General features: G+C 35.5%; 1 protein-coding gene across 4 annotated transcripts in view; it reads left to right on the top strand.

Annotated features, from left to right (window-relative positions):
- The window catches only part of Spag6 (sperm associated antigen 6), a 65,291-nt gene extending 61,900 nt beyond the window's left edge, over positions 1-3,391 (top strand). For all 4 annotated transcript variants that reach the window (XM_078023325.1, XM_013358855.4, XM_040277492.2 and 1 more), the window contains one exon: positions 2,478-3,391. In XM_078023325.1, coding sequence (XP_077879451.1) covers positions 2,478-2,547 — 70 coding nt within the window. In that variant the 3' untranslated portion in view covers positions 2,548-3,391. The remainder of the gene's footprint in view (positions 1-2,477) is intronic.
- The last annotated feature ends 13,268 nt before the right edge of the window (positions 3,392-16,659 follow it).

Below are 16,659 nucleotides of genomic sequence, written 5' to 3'. Positions count from 1 at the left end.
TGGTAAGGGTGAGGGGAGAAAGTGACCAGCACATTTTCTTCTCTAGGGGATCATAAGGTTTCTGAGGTCTCTGGGGAAAGAGGTACATCAATGGCAGTTTGGAGCCAAGGAAAAACCTCAAGAATTATTGGCAGATCCTAATTGATTCATTATATTATAAACATTATGTTCAATAGAAATATAATGTGAGCTAAATATATAATTTCAAAATGTCTGGCAGCTACATTAAAAAATACAAAACAAAACAAGGTAAATAAATTCTAATGATATATTTTTGTTAATCCACTATATCCAAATGTTTTCATTTCAACTTGTAATCAAATATAAAAGATTATAAATAAGTTACTTTATAGTTTAGAAATATTTTATTGCTTCCAGCACATATAAATTCAGGTGCTAAATTTCACTGGAAATACTTGAGCTATATTTAGATTATGTAAAATTTGCACTTAAAAAAGTAGACTCAGGGAGTGGGGATAGTAGAGGATAGGAAAGGCAGCAGAATACAACAGACACTAGTATGGCAGTATGTAAAAACGTGGATGTATAACCGATGTGATTCTGCAATCTGTATACGGGGTAAAAATGGGAGTTCATAACCCACTTGAATCAAATGTATGAAATACGATATATGTCAAGAGCTATGTAATGTTTTGAACAACTAATAAAAATGTAGACTCATAGATATTCTAAATATACCTAATTGTTTTTCAATAATTTAATTGCCAATTTTGAATTTGAAATTAAATTTAAAAATTCAGTTCCTCAAACACAGTAGCCATATTTCTAGTACTCAACAGCCACATGTCGGGTGGTTGCTATCTTATTCAGCAGTACAATTTTAAAGATTTTATTAAAAGTTTTGTTTTCTAGCCTTCAGTTTTTTGCAGTACTGATGATTGAACCCAGGACCTCACACATGCTAAGCAAATGTTCTGCTATTGAACTACATCCCCAGCTCTTTTTATTTTATTTTGATACAGGGTCTGGCTAAGTTGTCCAGCTGGCTTCAAACTTGGTGATTCTCCTTCATCCACTCCCAAATAGCTGGGATTATTAATGTATGCCTCCACGCCCAGAAAACCTCTTGCATTTATACAAAATGTACTTTTCTTGTGTCTGACACATTTATAAGGCCTAGGAAAGTGAGGCCTGCTTTAAAATTTGTGACTAACTCAGACCAGGAGAGAAATATTTGTGAATTCCTTAGTATAAGAATACTTCAAAGAAACCCATTGGTGAAATGATTTTTTCAAGCTTAGCAGGCCTTTTGAGGAGACACATTTTTTAAGGTAGCTTTTTATGTATGTGTGTGTGTGTATGTATATCATTATATATATATATATATATATATAATGATATATATATATAATGATCTGTTTAATTATGACTGTGTGTAAGCGTACTACTGAGAAAACACATCCCTGTTTTGTTCAGCTTAACTTGACATTTGTGGAAGAAATAAGTATATACAAATTATGAGTTTTTAAATCAAGCATCTAGGCATAAAGATAAATAATAAAGGGCAAAGCAAATCCCTAACAATAGATTTTATCTAGAGAAAACATTTCAGAAGCTTAATTATTTTGAGTGTTTTGGAAATTTTTAAATTATACTTCTTTAGATTTTTAAATCTATCATATTCTAGAATACCTGACAAATTTTATTTGACATGTTTTTACATATATGCAAATTTTTTCCAGGCATACCAAACATCCAACAATGCATTAATCAATATATTTAATACTTTTTTATACTAAAAATTTTATAAAATGTTCAGTGTATAGATATAAATTCATAGTACTAAATATGCCCAAGAACTAATGAAAATGGTTAATTCTAAATATATATGATATAAATATTTGCAAACCATTTATTAAATACTTCTTCAATATGAATTAGTTTGTTTTTATTGGCAGACACTTAGAGGGTTGGCAGCGTTAGGGATGTGGCTCAGAGGCAGAACACTTTGCTTCGCACATGCAAGGCCCTGAGTTCATTCTCCAGTACTACACACACACACACACACACACACATACACTAAGAAATGAATTCTAAGGCAATCAGAATGTGGAATTTGATTATTGATAAGTTATATAGTCTAATTTATGAAAAAATCTAGCTATATGGTATAATTTATGAAAAAATTCTATCAGCTATGACTCTTAAAGCAACATTACTCACTTGATATAATAAAGTCTCTTTAATAAGATACTGTCACTGGATCAAAGGTTTGTACTTGGAAGACATCCCTTTTGCCATTATATTTATATTCCTTAAGTGTTTTGCTATTTGTGAACTGATACTCTTCTTTGAGTCTCTCTAAACTTATGCATAAAGCATTACTAGAACACAATTATTCAGGGTTTATGTGAGACTTTACTCACAGAATTATTTCAGATAAACTCCTTAAATAAATTTTATATGTCTACTGTGCTGACTTTAATAAATATCTAATAGCAAATTTTCTTTCCCAGGTACTATTCCCCTGGATATTCAGAGACACTTCTGCAGAGAGTGGACAGCTATCAACCACTAATCAACTAAACAAAGTTATATATTAATACTCAAATTCACAGCAGAGAATTTGTGATTGCTGTTATAATTGTTAAAGTTCTTTAAAAATATTCAAGCTAAGTACATTCTAGATTTATTCAATGTTACATACCTTTAGATAATATTTTCTAAATTTATGCAATACTTTAAAAATTAGTAGCTTGAATACATGAGGAAATATTCATATTCATTTGTAAGCATAGGATTTGTATTTGCTCTAAAGGTAGATTTAAAAAGACATAAAAGGGTTTTAAGGTATCTATTATTTTTCTGCTAAACAGCACTCATACATACCCACCCCCTCCAACTACACAGAGGTAAGAGATAACGTTTAATGGTTTTTTTTGGTCAATTTCCTTTGGCAAGGAAAAACTGATCTTGCAGATTACACATTAGGGTCTAGAAGAAAAATAGTTAAAAGAGAAACTGATGATGGGAATACAGGACTCCAGTGCTGGTTGCATAAATGCATTAAACTCACAGAATCTAGGGATAACTTGTCAGGTTCTCCAAAGAATTTAAGAAGGCCCTTCTCTTTATCACAACATTTGAAAATTCTTTTTACCTAAAATGTTCCTTATCCTACATGGAGCTGGCTTTGTTCATGAATAAACAAGGAAGTAGGCATGAAAAATGGGCTGTCAGTATTCCCTTGTTCTAGGTTGTTCACTTTCCTAAATTTCAAAGCTACATTTTTTTTTTTTTAGGGATTTAAGGGACTAATTTGTAAAGAATACCTATAGGCTCAAATTTACATACATTTTCACTTAGGAAGCTGTAAAGGTATTAAAGAGTATTTTAATAAAATTTTAAATAAAAGAATATTAGAATTGTTTTTTTTTTTCCTTACCTAGTATTTTTCTGACTTTGGGGAATCTTTGGATTTGGGAGTCTTGTTTTGAATGTGCCTTTAAATCTAAAAGGAATGTTGTTTATGGTGATCTTTCTGGAGACTTTCAGAGAAAGTGACTACCTGGAGAGCCCCCAGGACACTATGGGTCCAATCTGGTTTTCTTTTCAGGTTTCCTTTTTGGATTCTTCACCCCCAACCTCCCACAAAAAGAACCTAATCATTTAATTTTGGCATTTTCCTGGCTCATCTTTGTCGTCATTATTTCCAAATAGTGCATAGTTTGTTGTGTCTTTTAAAATTCATCAAACCCAAGGAATGTCCCATTTTCCCCCCTTATGACAGGCTAGGATTGCTAGTGATTTCATTTTTTTTGTTTTAGTCTGGGGATTGAACCCATGGCCTTGCACATGTTAAATAGGTGCTCTGCCATTGAGCTACACCTCCAGTCCTTGGATTCATTGTTCAATACTTTCTGGGGCCTGTTTTGTTTTCTTGTAGCAATATCTTTCACTCCTTGTGTCAGAAATTGTAACATTATTATTACCAATTTTATAACTTACTTTCTTTCCTCCTATCTTATTTGTCTTATAAGCCTTTAATAACTTGAGAAAGTAAAAGTAGTTTTTATCTTTTTTCTTTAAGACTGTTTTTCTTAAGATGACTGTGTTGGTAATGATGGAAACTAGTTCAACTAGGTTAAAACATCCTCAGATATGATTGGAATGGTGACTGTCCTATTATTGACATTGTGCTTTGTACTTGATATGAAAAAACATTATGCATCATTTCATACATATAAAATAGAACTAAACTAGAAAGTAATAAATATTTAATACTATTCAGGTATGTTTATAATTTGATCATACACAATTTGGAAGTTTTATGCTTTGAAGTGTTTCTTGACATAAAACACTTTAAACAACATGAAGCTTTCTTTACTTTTTAAAAATTCTGAGTTTTTTAATAAAAAATCTTTTTCATTTGTATTAGAGCAAAAATAGTGTCTCTCATTGATGATATCCTCTGATATTTTCATTCCTGGTTTGAGTTGTACCAATCCCAATTCTCTATGTAGACTAACTAACCACTGTCCCACTGTTCCCAGCCCCTTGCAGTTTATTTAAAATTCAGTTATTACCAGGACCTTTCACTGATACAAACTGTTTTTATGACTTCAGTTCAGGAATAGAATTGGTTGAACCTATTATTATAGATGCAACCAGTTTACCTCTTGTGGGCATAGATGAAATGAGTTGGTACCTGAAAGAGATGTTGAAACATCTCTTTAAGAAACTAATTTAGAAACTAGTCTGTTAAGTAGTAAGCCTGATAATAACTTGTTCAGCTTACTTTAAGGATGCTTATGAAAATAACCTTCAATGGTTCATGTAACCATTTTGCAACTGTTCATTTACATAAACATGATGTGTGATTTATAGGAAATCTTATAGTCAATGACAGTCTACACATTTTGATGGGCAACTGTGCAGTATCCCTTCATGCACCACACTCTTGGATAAGTAGTAGAGTTTCAGCCAGATGATTTACGATAAAGAAAAACTACATTTCCTGCCCTCATGGAGTTTTCTAATATAAACACATTTCCCCAGACATGGAAGTGGAACAGCCACAAGACACTGAACACAAAACAGGCATATTTAATTTAGCATGTAAAAACAAATGACAACCTCATATTTACAGGACATTGACCTGTTTTTCTAACCCTTTTCTCTCAAAGAAAACCCTTTCCCTTAAATAAAAAAATGAAAGGTTTGCCTATTTCTAAACTTGATTTGAGATCCTGCTTAACATAAACCCTGACCTTAAATTCTTGGGTGAGGCCATCTCCAAGATTTTTCTGATGTGTTTTCAAATAGCCAGCCCTTTGATTAAGATAGGTTCTAGCAAATGTTGGGACTGATTTTGCCATAAAACCACTGTTTAGGAAATACTGGTTTGAAAGGATCAAGTGACAGTCTTTGTAATTATTGCAGATACCAGTTGGTTAAAAGACTTTTGACTTCTAAAAGTAGATTTGTCCATACACTTACTTTTGTGGAAATAAAAATACTTATATTATTTTGTTTTAAAGATGCCTCATAGGCTAAGCCAAAAAATTAGACCAATATTCAGTGATCCTGCTTTAAAGAACAATGGTGGGTTTTATTGTTTTTGTATATATCAATAAGTAATCTTCTGAAAAGTTTAGATAATATAATTAAAGAAAAAAGCAAAAATATCACCCTAGATCTCATAATCTGGAAAATAATTGTCATTATCAACACAATTTCAAATAGCTCTTAAGCCTTTCTAGGTTAAAAAAGAAAATTGGCAAAATGTATTCAGTGTATACATGAGGTTTTAAGATAAAAAGCAAGAGTTAACAACATTTGCTTGTTTTGCAGAGGATGGAGTTTTCAGTTTTTCTTTTGTTTATGTCAGGGTTTAGGGAAAAGTATTTTCCTGGTGACTAATTTAGGAATCAATATAAAATATTTATAACTCGGGCTGGGGATGTGGCTCAAGTGGTAGCGCACTTGCTTGGCATGCGTGCGGCCCAGGTTTGATCCTCAGCACCACATACAAACAAAGATGTTATGTCCACCGAAAACTGAAAAATAAATATTAAAAAAATATTCTCTCTCTCTTTCCCTCTCCCCCGCCCTCTCTCTCTTTAAAAAGAATATTTATAACTGGCTTTCTTTTGTTTATGATTGATATGTTGTCTATAGTAGATTTTTAAAACTGCTGAAATAAGAATATTAATGCATCTATTGCAAAGTGATTGGTATATTTACACAGTAAATAAAACCTCAGTTTTTCCAGGAATATAGAATTTTTGATAATGCCCTCTCAAATTTATACTAAAATGTATTTTTGGATATAGAGTCCAACTCTTTGAGAACTATTGTAAGCTATATTGAGTTTTCTGTTTTCCTTATTTCTGTGGCATGTACAGTGTTCAAATCATACAAATGTCATTAAAAGGCCAAAAAGAATATCATCATTTTCCCATTTTTAACTTTGATAACTCAAGCATTATCTTTTTCTTAGATGAGTGAAATTTGCTCCTTTCTTGTCAGTCCCCAGTGTCACCCAGCACTGTGGCAAGCATGAAGTAGTGGCAGGTTGGACTGAGAGGTAAGGCTTCTGGGTATCTGCATGAGTTAGGCCAGGCAGCCCTCTGCCTGTGGTCAAGTCTCTTCATGTTCCCAGGCATTAGTTTTCTGAAATATCATTGTGTAGGGTGGAAGAGAACAGACTAGACTCAAAGAGACCTGCTTTAGAATCTCAAAACGACTCTACCCAGAGTCAGTAGCCGTGGGCAAGTTAGTAACAACACCCACTTCATAGGATCCTGCAATTAGAGGGTGACTGAGCACAGGGATTGGTGTGCAGTAAGCAGTGCTGGCATTAGGTTATATGATATCTTTGTGTAAATAGAAAAGGATGTTCAGTCCTCAGGACACTTTATTTCTATCTGGCAGAAATTATTGTAATAGCCTTATTTTGTTAAAGCAAGACACTTTACTGCCATCTGCTGGAAAATTCTCTTTATAAATACACAAATCCATGATGTCTAATATGTAAACCACACCACCCAAGAAGTGCTGGTGCCCTTGGATAGTACACAACCTGAACAGCTGTGCACATAAGTGCTCAATAAATTGTATTTGCTACTCTCCTTTTTATTTTTGTAAATAGGATTTGGAACAGAATTCTAGATAGCTATTATAAAAAGATTCATTTAGAAAAATTAAAAAGCTAAAGTCAATTTTAAAAATTAGCATTTTGCTACGAAACATGGAAATATTTGTGCTCTCAGCTTCCTTCACTTCCCATTTCCCCCAATGAAAAGTATGTTCTATGATAAAACCTGTGATTTAAATTAGTAAAAATACTAATTAAACCATTACTCTTGTGTTTAATAAAACAAATAAGGGGACATATTTTATGCACCAAAAGCAAAGCACATTTTGGGAAAACCCATATAAGCCTTTTCATTTTGATTTTAAAATTGGATGAAAAAATATATCATATATATAATTATATATATGTGTATATATGTATATGTACACATATATATATAATTATATATATGTATATATACGTGTGTATATATACATATATACACATATATAATTATATATATGTCATTATTGCAAGACTGCAGATCTCTGGAAAGCACCTCTGCCCGGCTCTACTCACCTTTATCTCAGAACCTGGGATGGGGTATAACTTCTAGCCAGGTTAGTCTTTAATAAAGGGATGTGTGGTATGTGCACTCTTTTGTGTCCTAAAGAAAAAAATGGCTTATTTTCAGACCTAGCAGTACAATCATGGAAAAGACTAACAGTGGGTAAAGGACAGTGTATTGAGAATGGGAGTAATCTCCCAGAGTATAGAATACACCACAATGACAAGGACTGCAGGTGCCAGGGTGACTCTTGGAAGTTGGGAGGAATCAACAGCCCATGGTAAAATGAGGTGGAAATGCCACAACTGCCACAGCAGACTGGGGAAAAGTATCAAGTGGCTCACAGAGGAGGGGGCATCCTGAAGTGTACCTGTGTGGGGATGGAAAGCCACCAGCAGGCTGTGATCTAAGGAAGCTCCTGAGAAGGCACACACCATTTACCAAAGTGATGAGGAATGCTTTGTTAAAGAGGGCAACAGTCACTGAGGACCTCAGTGGAGGCTCTCTCCTATGTGCAGGGGTTGACTGGAGGAGACATTGTCACAGGACTGTGTTCCTTCTCAGAAATAAGGATGGTAGGGTCCTGAAGTAATAGAGGCTGGTAGCAGTACTTAACTGTCAGAAGGATGGTGTGCAGTTATTGTAATTAGGGGCAAGGTTAGTGTTGCAGCCAGTGACCTAATCCATAGGGAGTTCTGAAGACAAGTTAATAGAACTCAATTTTCTAGAAGCAAGATAAATGAGTAATCAACAAAGGTTATCTATTTGTGAAGTAAAAATAAATCAAGAATGCATAATTTAGAGTCCTCAGGACAGCTGTAGTATTAAAAAAGTCACAGTCAATAGCCAAGTTTCCAGACCTAAGTCCATTTTCAGGCTTAGAAGCCATTGTCTGAAGAAGAGGTTGGCATGGCTCTATGAGAACAGAGCTGAAACACCTCAACAAATATATTCAGCAGTTACTTCCTAGCACTTAAGAATATTGTTCCAACTATGTTACTAGGTAACAGAGCTCTGCAGCAGATATTGATACTAGCACAATAAGCCCTGCCATATCCCACAGCAGACCCTGCCTGTGGTATTGGTATTAGAGGGATTTGGTGGGGGAAAGTATGCCAGGGAGAGTTATTGGGAATCCAAATAGAAGAATGAATGTCAGCATAGACTCCTAGGACTATAATACAAAAATGGATGCTGCTATATAGCAACCTGATTTAGGGTGACCTTGAAAAAGATGAGAGGAAATATCCTCCAAATGGGCAAAGTTCCTGCTGATGCATTTGGTCATATACTTCATATGGAAAGAAGAGCAGCTCAAATATGCAGGCTCAAGGACAGTAGTAAATGGGGCAGAAGTTTAGTTAGGGCTTAGAAGGAGAAATGTTAATATAAGTGTGAAGAACTTTCTGTCTCATATTAAATCTCTCACAAATTACTCCATACTAAAAAGGGGAAGAGAAACATTCATGACTCAGCCATGTACACTAGTCAGCAACCATGAATGGTTACTGTAGTGCTGGCACAATGGGAATATGAATATGAATGGAGCAGCCATAGTGGCAGGGATGATGGCTATGTATATGCCCAAGAGCACAGACTTCCATTCACTGAGCTACTGCTGCTACCAAATGTCTGACTCATCATAATAAAAAACTAATGGTGATTCCCCAGTACAGCATCCTCTCTCCAGTTGTCCAGCCAACCATCTGGAGGTGAGTCAACTTCAGTGGACTTCTACCCTGAGAGAGGCAGGAATTCATCTTGACTGGGATTGTTACATATTTTTTGCCGTTCCTATCCAAAGGATCTCGGCCAGCACCACTAAACATAAGATCACATATTCACTGCCTTGGACCATTCTGTACCATCCTTTTGAGACTCCAGTTTAGAAATAATACCCCACAGGTTGAGATGCCACCCTAAATCAGTGCCAGATATATGATGCAATGTCCCCACTAGACAGAATACATGAGTCTTAGAACCATTGGGAGTGGGTTAGAGAATAGGCATGGTTCTTCTATCATTCCCAGTGGTACAATGGAGGACTTATGCTTCTTATCCCCCAAACTTTAGAGTCTATGAGTTAAAAGGTGTTGGTTCCCAGAGAGGTAATACTTCATGAATGGACAGTTTCGGTGCAGTACAGTTACCACTCAGTTACTTTGTCTCCTTATGCCAAGAGCCAGCCAGAAAGGAGTCGTTATACTAACAGAAATCATTGATCTTGATCAGCAGGAGGAGGGAGGTCTTCAGTCTTCATTACAGAATGTAGAAAGGGAAGAATTTTAGGTACAATGAGGGTCTGCTGTTTTATGTCTTGTTGTTCCATGCCTAGTTTTAACTAAAAACAAGAACAGAAGCCCATGTCTGGGGTAGGCATGGCAGCCAGGTATATGAAAGTCTAGTCACCTCACCAGGAAATCTGGCTAGACCAGCATGGCTGCTAGCTCAGGATGAAGCACTTAAAGGATGTGGGTGGGGAACCTGGAGGAGAGAGATGATGAATCAGTTACTTCTGGTTTGAGATCTATTAAAGTTGCAGTGACTATAGTTTTCCCACTAACCTAAGTTTCCTCAGTAATAAAGGCCAACAAGAATTCTGGAATATGCTGGGCACTGAGTGAACTTTTTATTAGTTGCACATGACAATACAATGATCTTGACATACCATACATTTGAATCAAATGGGGTATAATTTCTCATTTTGCTGAGTGTACAGGTTGCAGCATCACATTGGTTATACAGTCATGAATATACATGAACTTAATATTAAGAAGCAAGTAGAGCTAAGCAGTGCAAGGGGTGAGCTATAATAAATACTCCAGCTGGGTGCACTGTCTCATGACTGGAATTCCAGTAGCTCGGAAGGCCAAGGCAGAAGGATTACAAAATTCGAGGCAAGCATCAGCAACTTAATGAGACCCTGGTCTTAAAAAATAAAAAAAGACTGGGTATGTGCCTCAGTGGTAGAACACTCCTGGGTTCAATCCCCAGTATTAAAACACACAAAAGTAAATAAATTCTTTAGAGCTCCTCTCATATCCTCTCTTCAGGGCCAAGAGCAACTCAGACTCCAGGTGTTGCAATTTTTGAGTCATACTTTTATATCCTTATCACAAATATGAACCGAATTAAATCCTCAACTCTCAATCAGAATGAATCTTAATAATGTGATAAATCTTAAAGTATGAATTTTTAAAAATTAAGAACACATTTAGTTCAACTAGTTCAAACTGGAATACAACCAAACCAGAACATTAAATATTCTCAGATCTAAGACCAAATCAAAGTTCTAAACTTTGCACATCTGGCCCAGGGTAGACTCCATAGCCTTAGCAGTCCCTTGCCAATTAGAAGATCCTGTCTTTCTTGCATCAGGTTAGCTGATAAGTGTCTTTCAAAGTATGTTTTTACCTAACGTTAGGGAAAATGGCTAGAATTTTAAAAAATGAACTTACATTTAGTTATCAAATTGGTTCAGAGGGGAAAGAACACATCAGTTATTTTTCAAAAAGTAATTTCACACCCTCCAAGTCACCTGGCTTTGGTTAACCTAGAAGCTATCTCAATTCTAATCTGACATAGCCTACCTAATGAAAGCTGTAAGTAGAGAGAATTCTTAAGCTCCTTAACAGTGGTGTTGCCTCACAGTTCGTCAGAATCTAGGTTTCTCATCCAAAGGTGGGGAGTTTTAAAAACCCAGTATTCATATGAAAAGTTATTCTCAGAAGCCCTTTGTTGTTGGTATAAGAGATTGCATGTCCTAATATGTCTAGATTTACGCACATTTAGGAGTGCAACCAACTTGATTCATTTTTCTGTTCAGCATAACACTTAGCATATTTGGCTGGTGCTTGGTAGATGATCAAAAACTAATTATTAGTTTTTGAGGTTACAGAGTTCCATGAGCCTTCCCAGTTGCTGGCAACTCTTGAGGGAACTTTTAGCCAAGACACTTTTATTTGTGGTGTTAGGGATGGAACCCAGAGTCTTGTGCTTGCTAGGTAGGCAAGAACTCTGATTGAGCCACAACTCCAACCTTGGGCAAAGGCACTTTTAAAGTGTAGCTTACCCAAAAAGAATGGGCTCTTTCTAAGCTCTGCTCTATCAGGGCTGCTGCCACTTTGTTTACACTGGGCATTGGAATCTGGTTGTCCTGTCAGCCACATTTACTCAGCTAAGGTTAGCAGTGCCTGAAGCCACTCTTCTTAGGAACTTTAAAGTGGTAGTAAAAGGACCAGTTTGGAAAAAATGAACGTATACTGTAGGATGATTTTAAGAGTTTACCCAAGCTTGAGCTTGAATACATACTCTGCGTGCATAATTGCCAATCAGATTCTCCTGGGAATTTTAGATTTACACATCTAGGCAGCAATGGCTGAGTCTTTGGAGTTGGTAGCTGAGTTATAAATGGCAGCCCTTTGGAGGGATTAATGAATTTCAGCCTCTGAGATATCGAGGACTTCCAGTGCCTATCCTGTCCACCTTGGGGAAGACTGATTTATTCAACTTTCCCTTGAATTACATGAGATGCTAGAGTAGAATATCCTTTCAGTAAATTTATACTTTTACTCAGGTTTTCCCCAGCTGGTCTCTGTTATTTGCAAACAGAAGAAAGGCATTTTAGAGGAAACCAGGTAGACTTGAGTTGGGCTCTGGAAGAACTGGGTTGCCTCGCAAAGCAGTGGGAAAGGGGAAGGAAAGCTGAGTACTGAGTTGGGGTGAAAGCTCTAAAACAAGTTTTGCCTTTCTGCCCTGTCAACTGTGGGCAAGAAACGGCCAAGCAGACAATTGACTGGAGCTCAGCCAGGACTGCAAAAGACCATACTGAGTGAGGCTGAGTTTAAATTTCCATTCCAAAGGCAACAGAAAAATGCTCTTTCTCACTCTTTCTTGCTTAGGGAAGTTTCCTACAGTTCTTACTCCAACTGACTGAACTCTTGTTTTCTGTTTCCTGCCTTACCTATCCAAGGTGCCAACTAACCGCCAGTGAGAGGGACAGAGTCTTTTCTGATTCCAAGCTAGTTCTGTGTATTCTTAGCCTTTTCATTGAGCCCCAGGAAGAAACTCAAATGGAGATATGATCCTTAACTCTTCTCCCTCTCTCCTCCATTTTACCAAGTATCCCATTATGAGAATATAGGAGATAAATCCTGACAGGTTCAAGTCATCTATTTAAATAAGTTTATTCGATGCCGGTGAAAAAGAAAGGCTAAATTAGGAAAAGAAAGAAAGTTGTGAATTTAAGAAAAACTACAGCAAATTATGAGAGGAGAGAAAGAAAAAAGGGGAAATTTGGATTCCTTATTTGTGACATGTCTTACTGACAGTTAAATACAGTGGTTTGTTCTGTTTTCTGCCACTCGAGGGTTATTTAATTAAATTCATGACCTAGGATGCTAACCAGTCCCACATCTAAAATAATTGCTTCTCTGTTGGTGAGATGTAAAGCCAGGATTGATTTTCCCCTGGCCGATCGCTCTCCTTTCTGACTCATGAATGTCATCTCCACTCCCCTCCCCACGTAATTTGATCTCTGTATTTGATCCCTATTTAGTAGTACACTTCACTAAACAGATGTCTGAGTAATTAAAATCCCACATGGGTACACTCATCAGTGAGTTACATCTATTTAATAGTCAGCTTAGAAACTTTTCACCCTGGCTTCTTCCCCATCCTGGTGTCATATGTCATTGGCCTTTAGCAGGCTTTAAGTATTAGAGTTCAAACCTGCTATGTTTGTTTTCCTGCATTCATCGAACCTCTCCTCATTTTTGGACAGCATTTTTGTCACAAGTTCCTGATCTCTTTCTCCTTCAACTCACCTGGATTTTCTACCAGCATTCAAATTCTCATTGGATGAATCATCCTAAATATCATTCATGCCAGCACAAGCAATAAAAAATTTCTAAAAATCGGAACAATGTTGTTATAAGCATGGATTAAGAGTGCCTTTTATTTTTCCCCCCTGAGGCATAGTCAAAATATTTCCGTTTGAACAATCCTCCATTTTTTTAAAGAACTCTTTGAGATCGAATACTAAAAACCTGTTTGGCTGCTATAGGTCAAACAAAGGATTTTTATGGCAAAGATTTAGAAAGGGAAAGAATGTGTGTTTGGAACAGGCAGGGGAAGTTTGGAAGGACTTATTACATGGAATCTGGTCACCTGTGAGAGGATTTAGATGGAAATCTATGAAAGTGCTTATACTAAAAAAACAATTTTCTTATGATAAATCTTATGATATTCTATGTAACATTGCATGAAACTTGAGAATAATGTTATAATTTATAGTAGATAAATGAATTTCCCTTGCAGCTGATGATGTGTATTCATTTTAAATTAAAAAAATTTTGAAATATGTATAGTATACCTTTGTTCTGATACTTAACAAATTAGACAAAATCAGAAAATGAGTAGGTGACATTATAGCAAAATGATTATTTTCCTACTTTTAAAGGGATATATTATATTTAATATGAATCATTTTACAAAAGTTAAGTTTCTCAACTTGCATATTATTCTTGAAATGTTTTGATATTCATAGTATTTGGAGTAAAATTTTTAAATGTGATTTTTAAAAATCAAGAACAAGTTCAGAGTTTGATGGTACTGTTTTAGTACTAGGTAAGCAAATTCTAAAAGTATTTAACTTTATTACCATGAAGTATTTAAAAACCAGGTGAAAATCCTTTTGCTCAATGGAAACCTCATTTAGATGGTTTAAGCACAACTTCTAGTCTTCTTATCTAAACTAACTAGGCCAAGTAAACAAACAGACATAAATTAACAAGATTGTTAGAAAAACATTGACATCAAATAGGAGCTAGTTTTTCAGGAAGGAAGAGAGATTCCAAAATAATGGGAATGCTGTGAATGCAATTTCTTTCACTATTTATTATCTAACATAATTCTGGACTTTGAAGAGTCAAGAACTGGTATGATTTCCTTTCTTTGCTGTGTTCAGGATACCCACTTCTTGCCTGTTCTCCAACACCTTTATTCTTTAAATAAATTAAACACAAACCTCAATGTTCACAGGTCTTCTTTCTCTGATCCAAGTTTTTCAAGCCTTATTTTCCCTCCAGTCATTTCTTATTGCACATCTACCCATGTTCTACTGTCAGTTTCTTTCTGATCATTTTTTTTTAAAAAAGATTATAATTCCAATAACCCACTTCTGGCTTCTCACTGCCTTAGTATCAATTGGGGAAATATTCTGACCTCCTCACAAAGTTGTGAGGGTCATGTGAGCTCCTGTGCATGAAGGAACTTTGTACATGATTACTGGCCTCATGAGGGCAAGGAGCTCCCGCCTAGGTCCAAATGACCTGCCTGTCTGCCTCAAATACATCTTCTACCATTTTCTGGTTGCGTGAACTTCAGCAAGCTAATTAACTCTTCTGTACTTCAGGAGAGTGAAAAATATATATTATAAGAATACACAAATCCTGGGTGATGCTTACATGAGACAATTCATGCAGATTATGAGGTCAGAACATGCAGAGAAGAACAGTCCCAGTCCCTTGTTAAGTGCTAACACAAGGGCAGGCACCAGATGGTGTTTCCCTGGAGGTCTGGGTACTTCCTTAGGGACTTCCATCTCCCAGTCTGAGGCCCCTAGGGCCTATTCCCATTGGGGCCCTGCTGAAAACTAAGCTATAATTCTTGAATGTCATCTGTTTCAGCTAAGAACAGGGACAGGATGTGAGGATCCTGGTTCAGCACATCTCTTTTGAGGATTAGCAGATAGATTTGTCTTTCTCCATATGATGATCACTTGGCTTGACTTCTCTAATGCTTTTATTTTAAATGATTTATGTTGATTTTCCAGTTTGTCACCTATTTGTCACAAAAAATTATATCTTCTTTAGTCTGAAAAATGAGGACAGTTAAGGGTATCTACCCCTGAGATTGTAATGAGATCAAATGAGCCTCTTCCAAATATATAAGAAAGCAAAAGTTTTGGGGGTACTTTTGAAAAATAAACTGAGAGAAAAAAACATTTGCAATCTAAATGTTACCTCATACAAAGAAAATGAAGCGGAAACAAGCAAAACGAAATGCACAAATAAAATCTGGCATTCTAAGAATGGGATAAGAAAGTGATTCTTCCAAATGAATTATCTTCTTCAAAATGATTCCCTTCTAGTTGATACCCATAATACAATGATGCTGTTGTTGCCCAAAAAGTTTTCCAATTTATTCTTTAAAAGGGTTGTTAAGAACCTTTGTTGAGGTAAAATACCATCTATTCCATTTATGGTATCCATGACAAATTTCTACTTTATAACTGTTCATAATTTTAACACAGATGTTCTGAATGATTATGAATATACATAAATGTATATGATTTCTTTCAATGTTTTGTGGCTCTTTCTCATAAAAAATCATTTAAATATTACATTTTCCTTTACAGTTTCATTTTCACATTTACCTTTTCCACCTGGGATGTATTTCAGCGTGCAATTTTAAATATTTAATTTCCCTCATATTTTCTTCCCAAATGATTGGCCAGTGTTATTAGTACTGGTTATTGATAATCCATATCCTTCTGATTAGTAATGTTTCATTTACTGGTATATTGAATTTTCTTTCAGATATCTTTTCTCAGTAGTTCAATATCCTTGTAATTATTATGGCTTTATAAAATGTATTAACATATGGTAGAGTTAATCATCTGTTACTACTTTTCCTTTTCAAAAGTAAAGTGATTACTCTCTTGCTTTTTCAATCCCAATGAAATTTTTCAACTTCAAAAACATTCCAATGAGGGCTAGGGTTGTGGCTCAGAGACAGAGAGCTCGTCTACCATGTTCTTTAACGTTTGTAGGAATTTTCCCATTGCTTAAAAAATTTTTAATTTTTTCCCCTGGCCTTGATCTACTTCATATTTCTACTTTTTCTTTGATGATTTTTTTTAAGAAAAAGATTTTTAGCACATAGCTAACTTCCCATCATAATCATAGTCTCACGTTATTATAAAAAATGCCCAACTGTTATTCTTTCTCCTTTATGACTATTTATATTTTTCCTATTATATTATCAAAGA

Source organism: Ictidomys tridecemlineatus, chromosome 10 (assembly GCF_052094955.1).
Source record: "Ictidomys tridecemlineatus isolate mIctTri1 chromosome 10, mIctTri1.hap1, whole genome shotgun sequence".
NCBI classification, from domain to species: domain Eukaryota; kingdom Metazoa; phylum Chordata; class Mammalia; order Rodentia; family Sciuridae; genus Ictidomys; species Ictidomys tridecemlineatus.
Note: the sequence above shows the minus strand (reverse complement) of the source record. Positions and strands in the feature narration are given on the sequence as shown.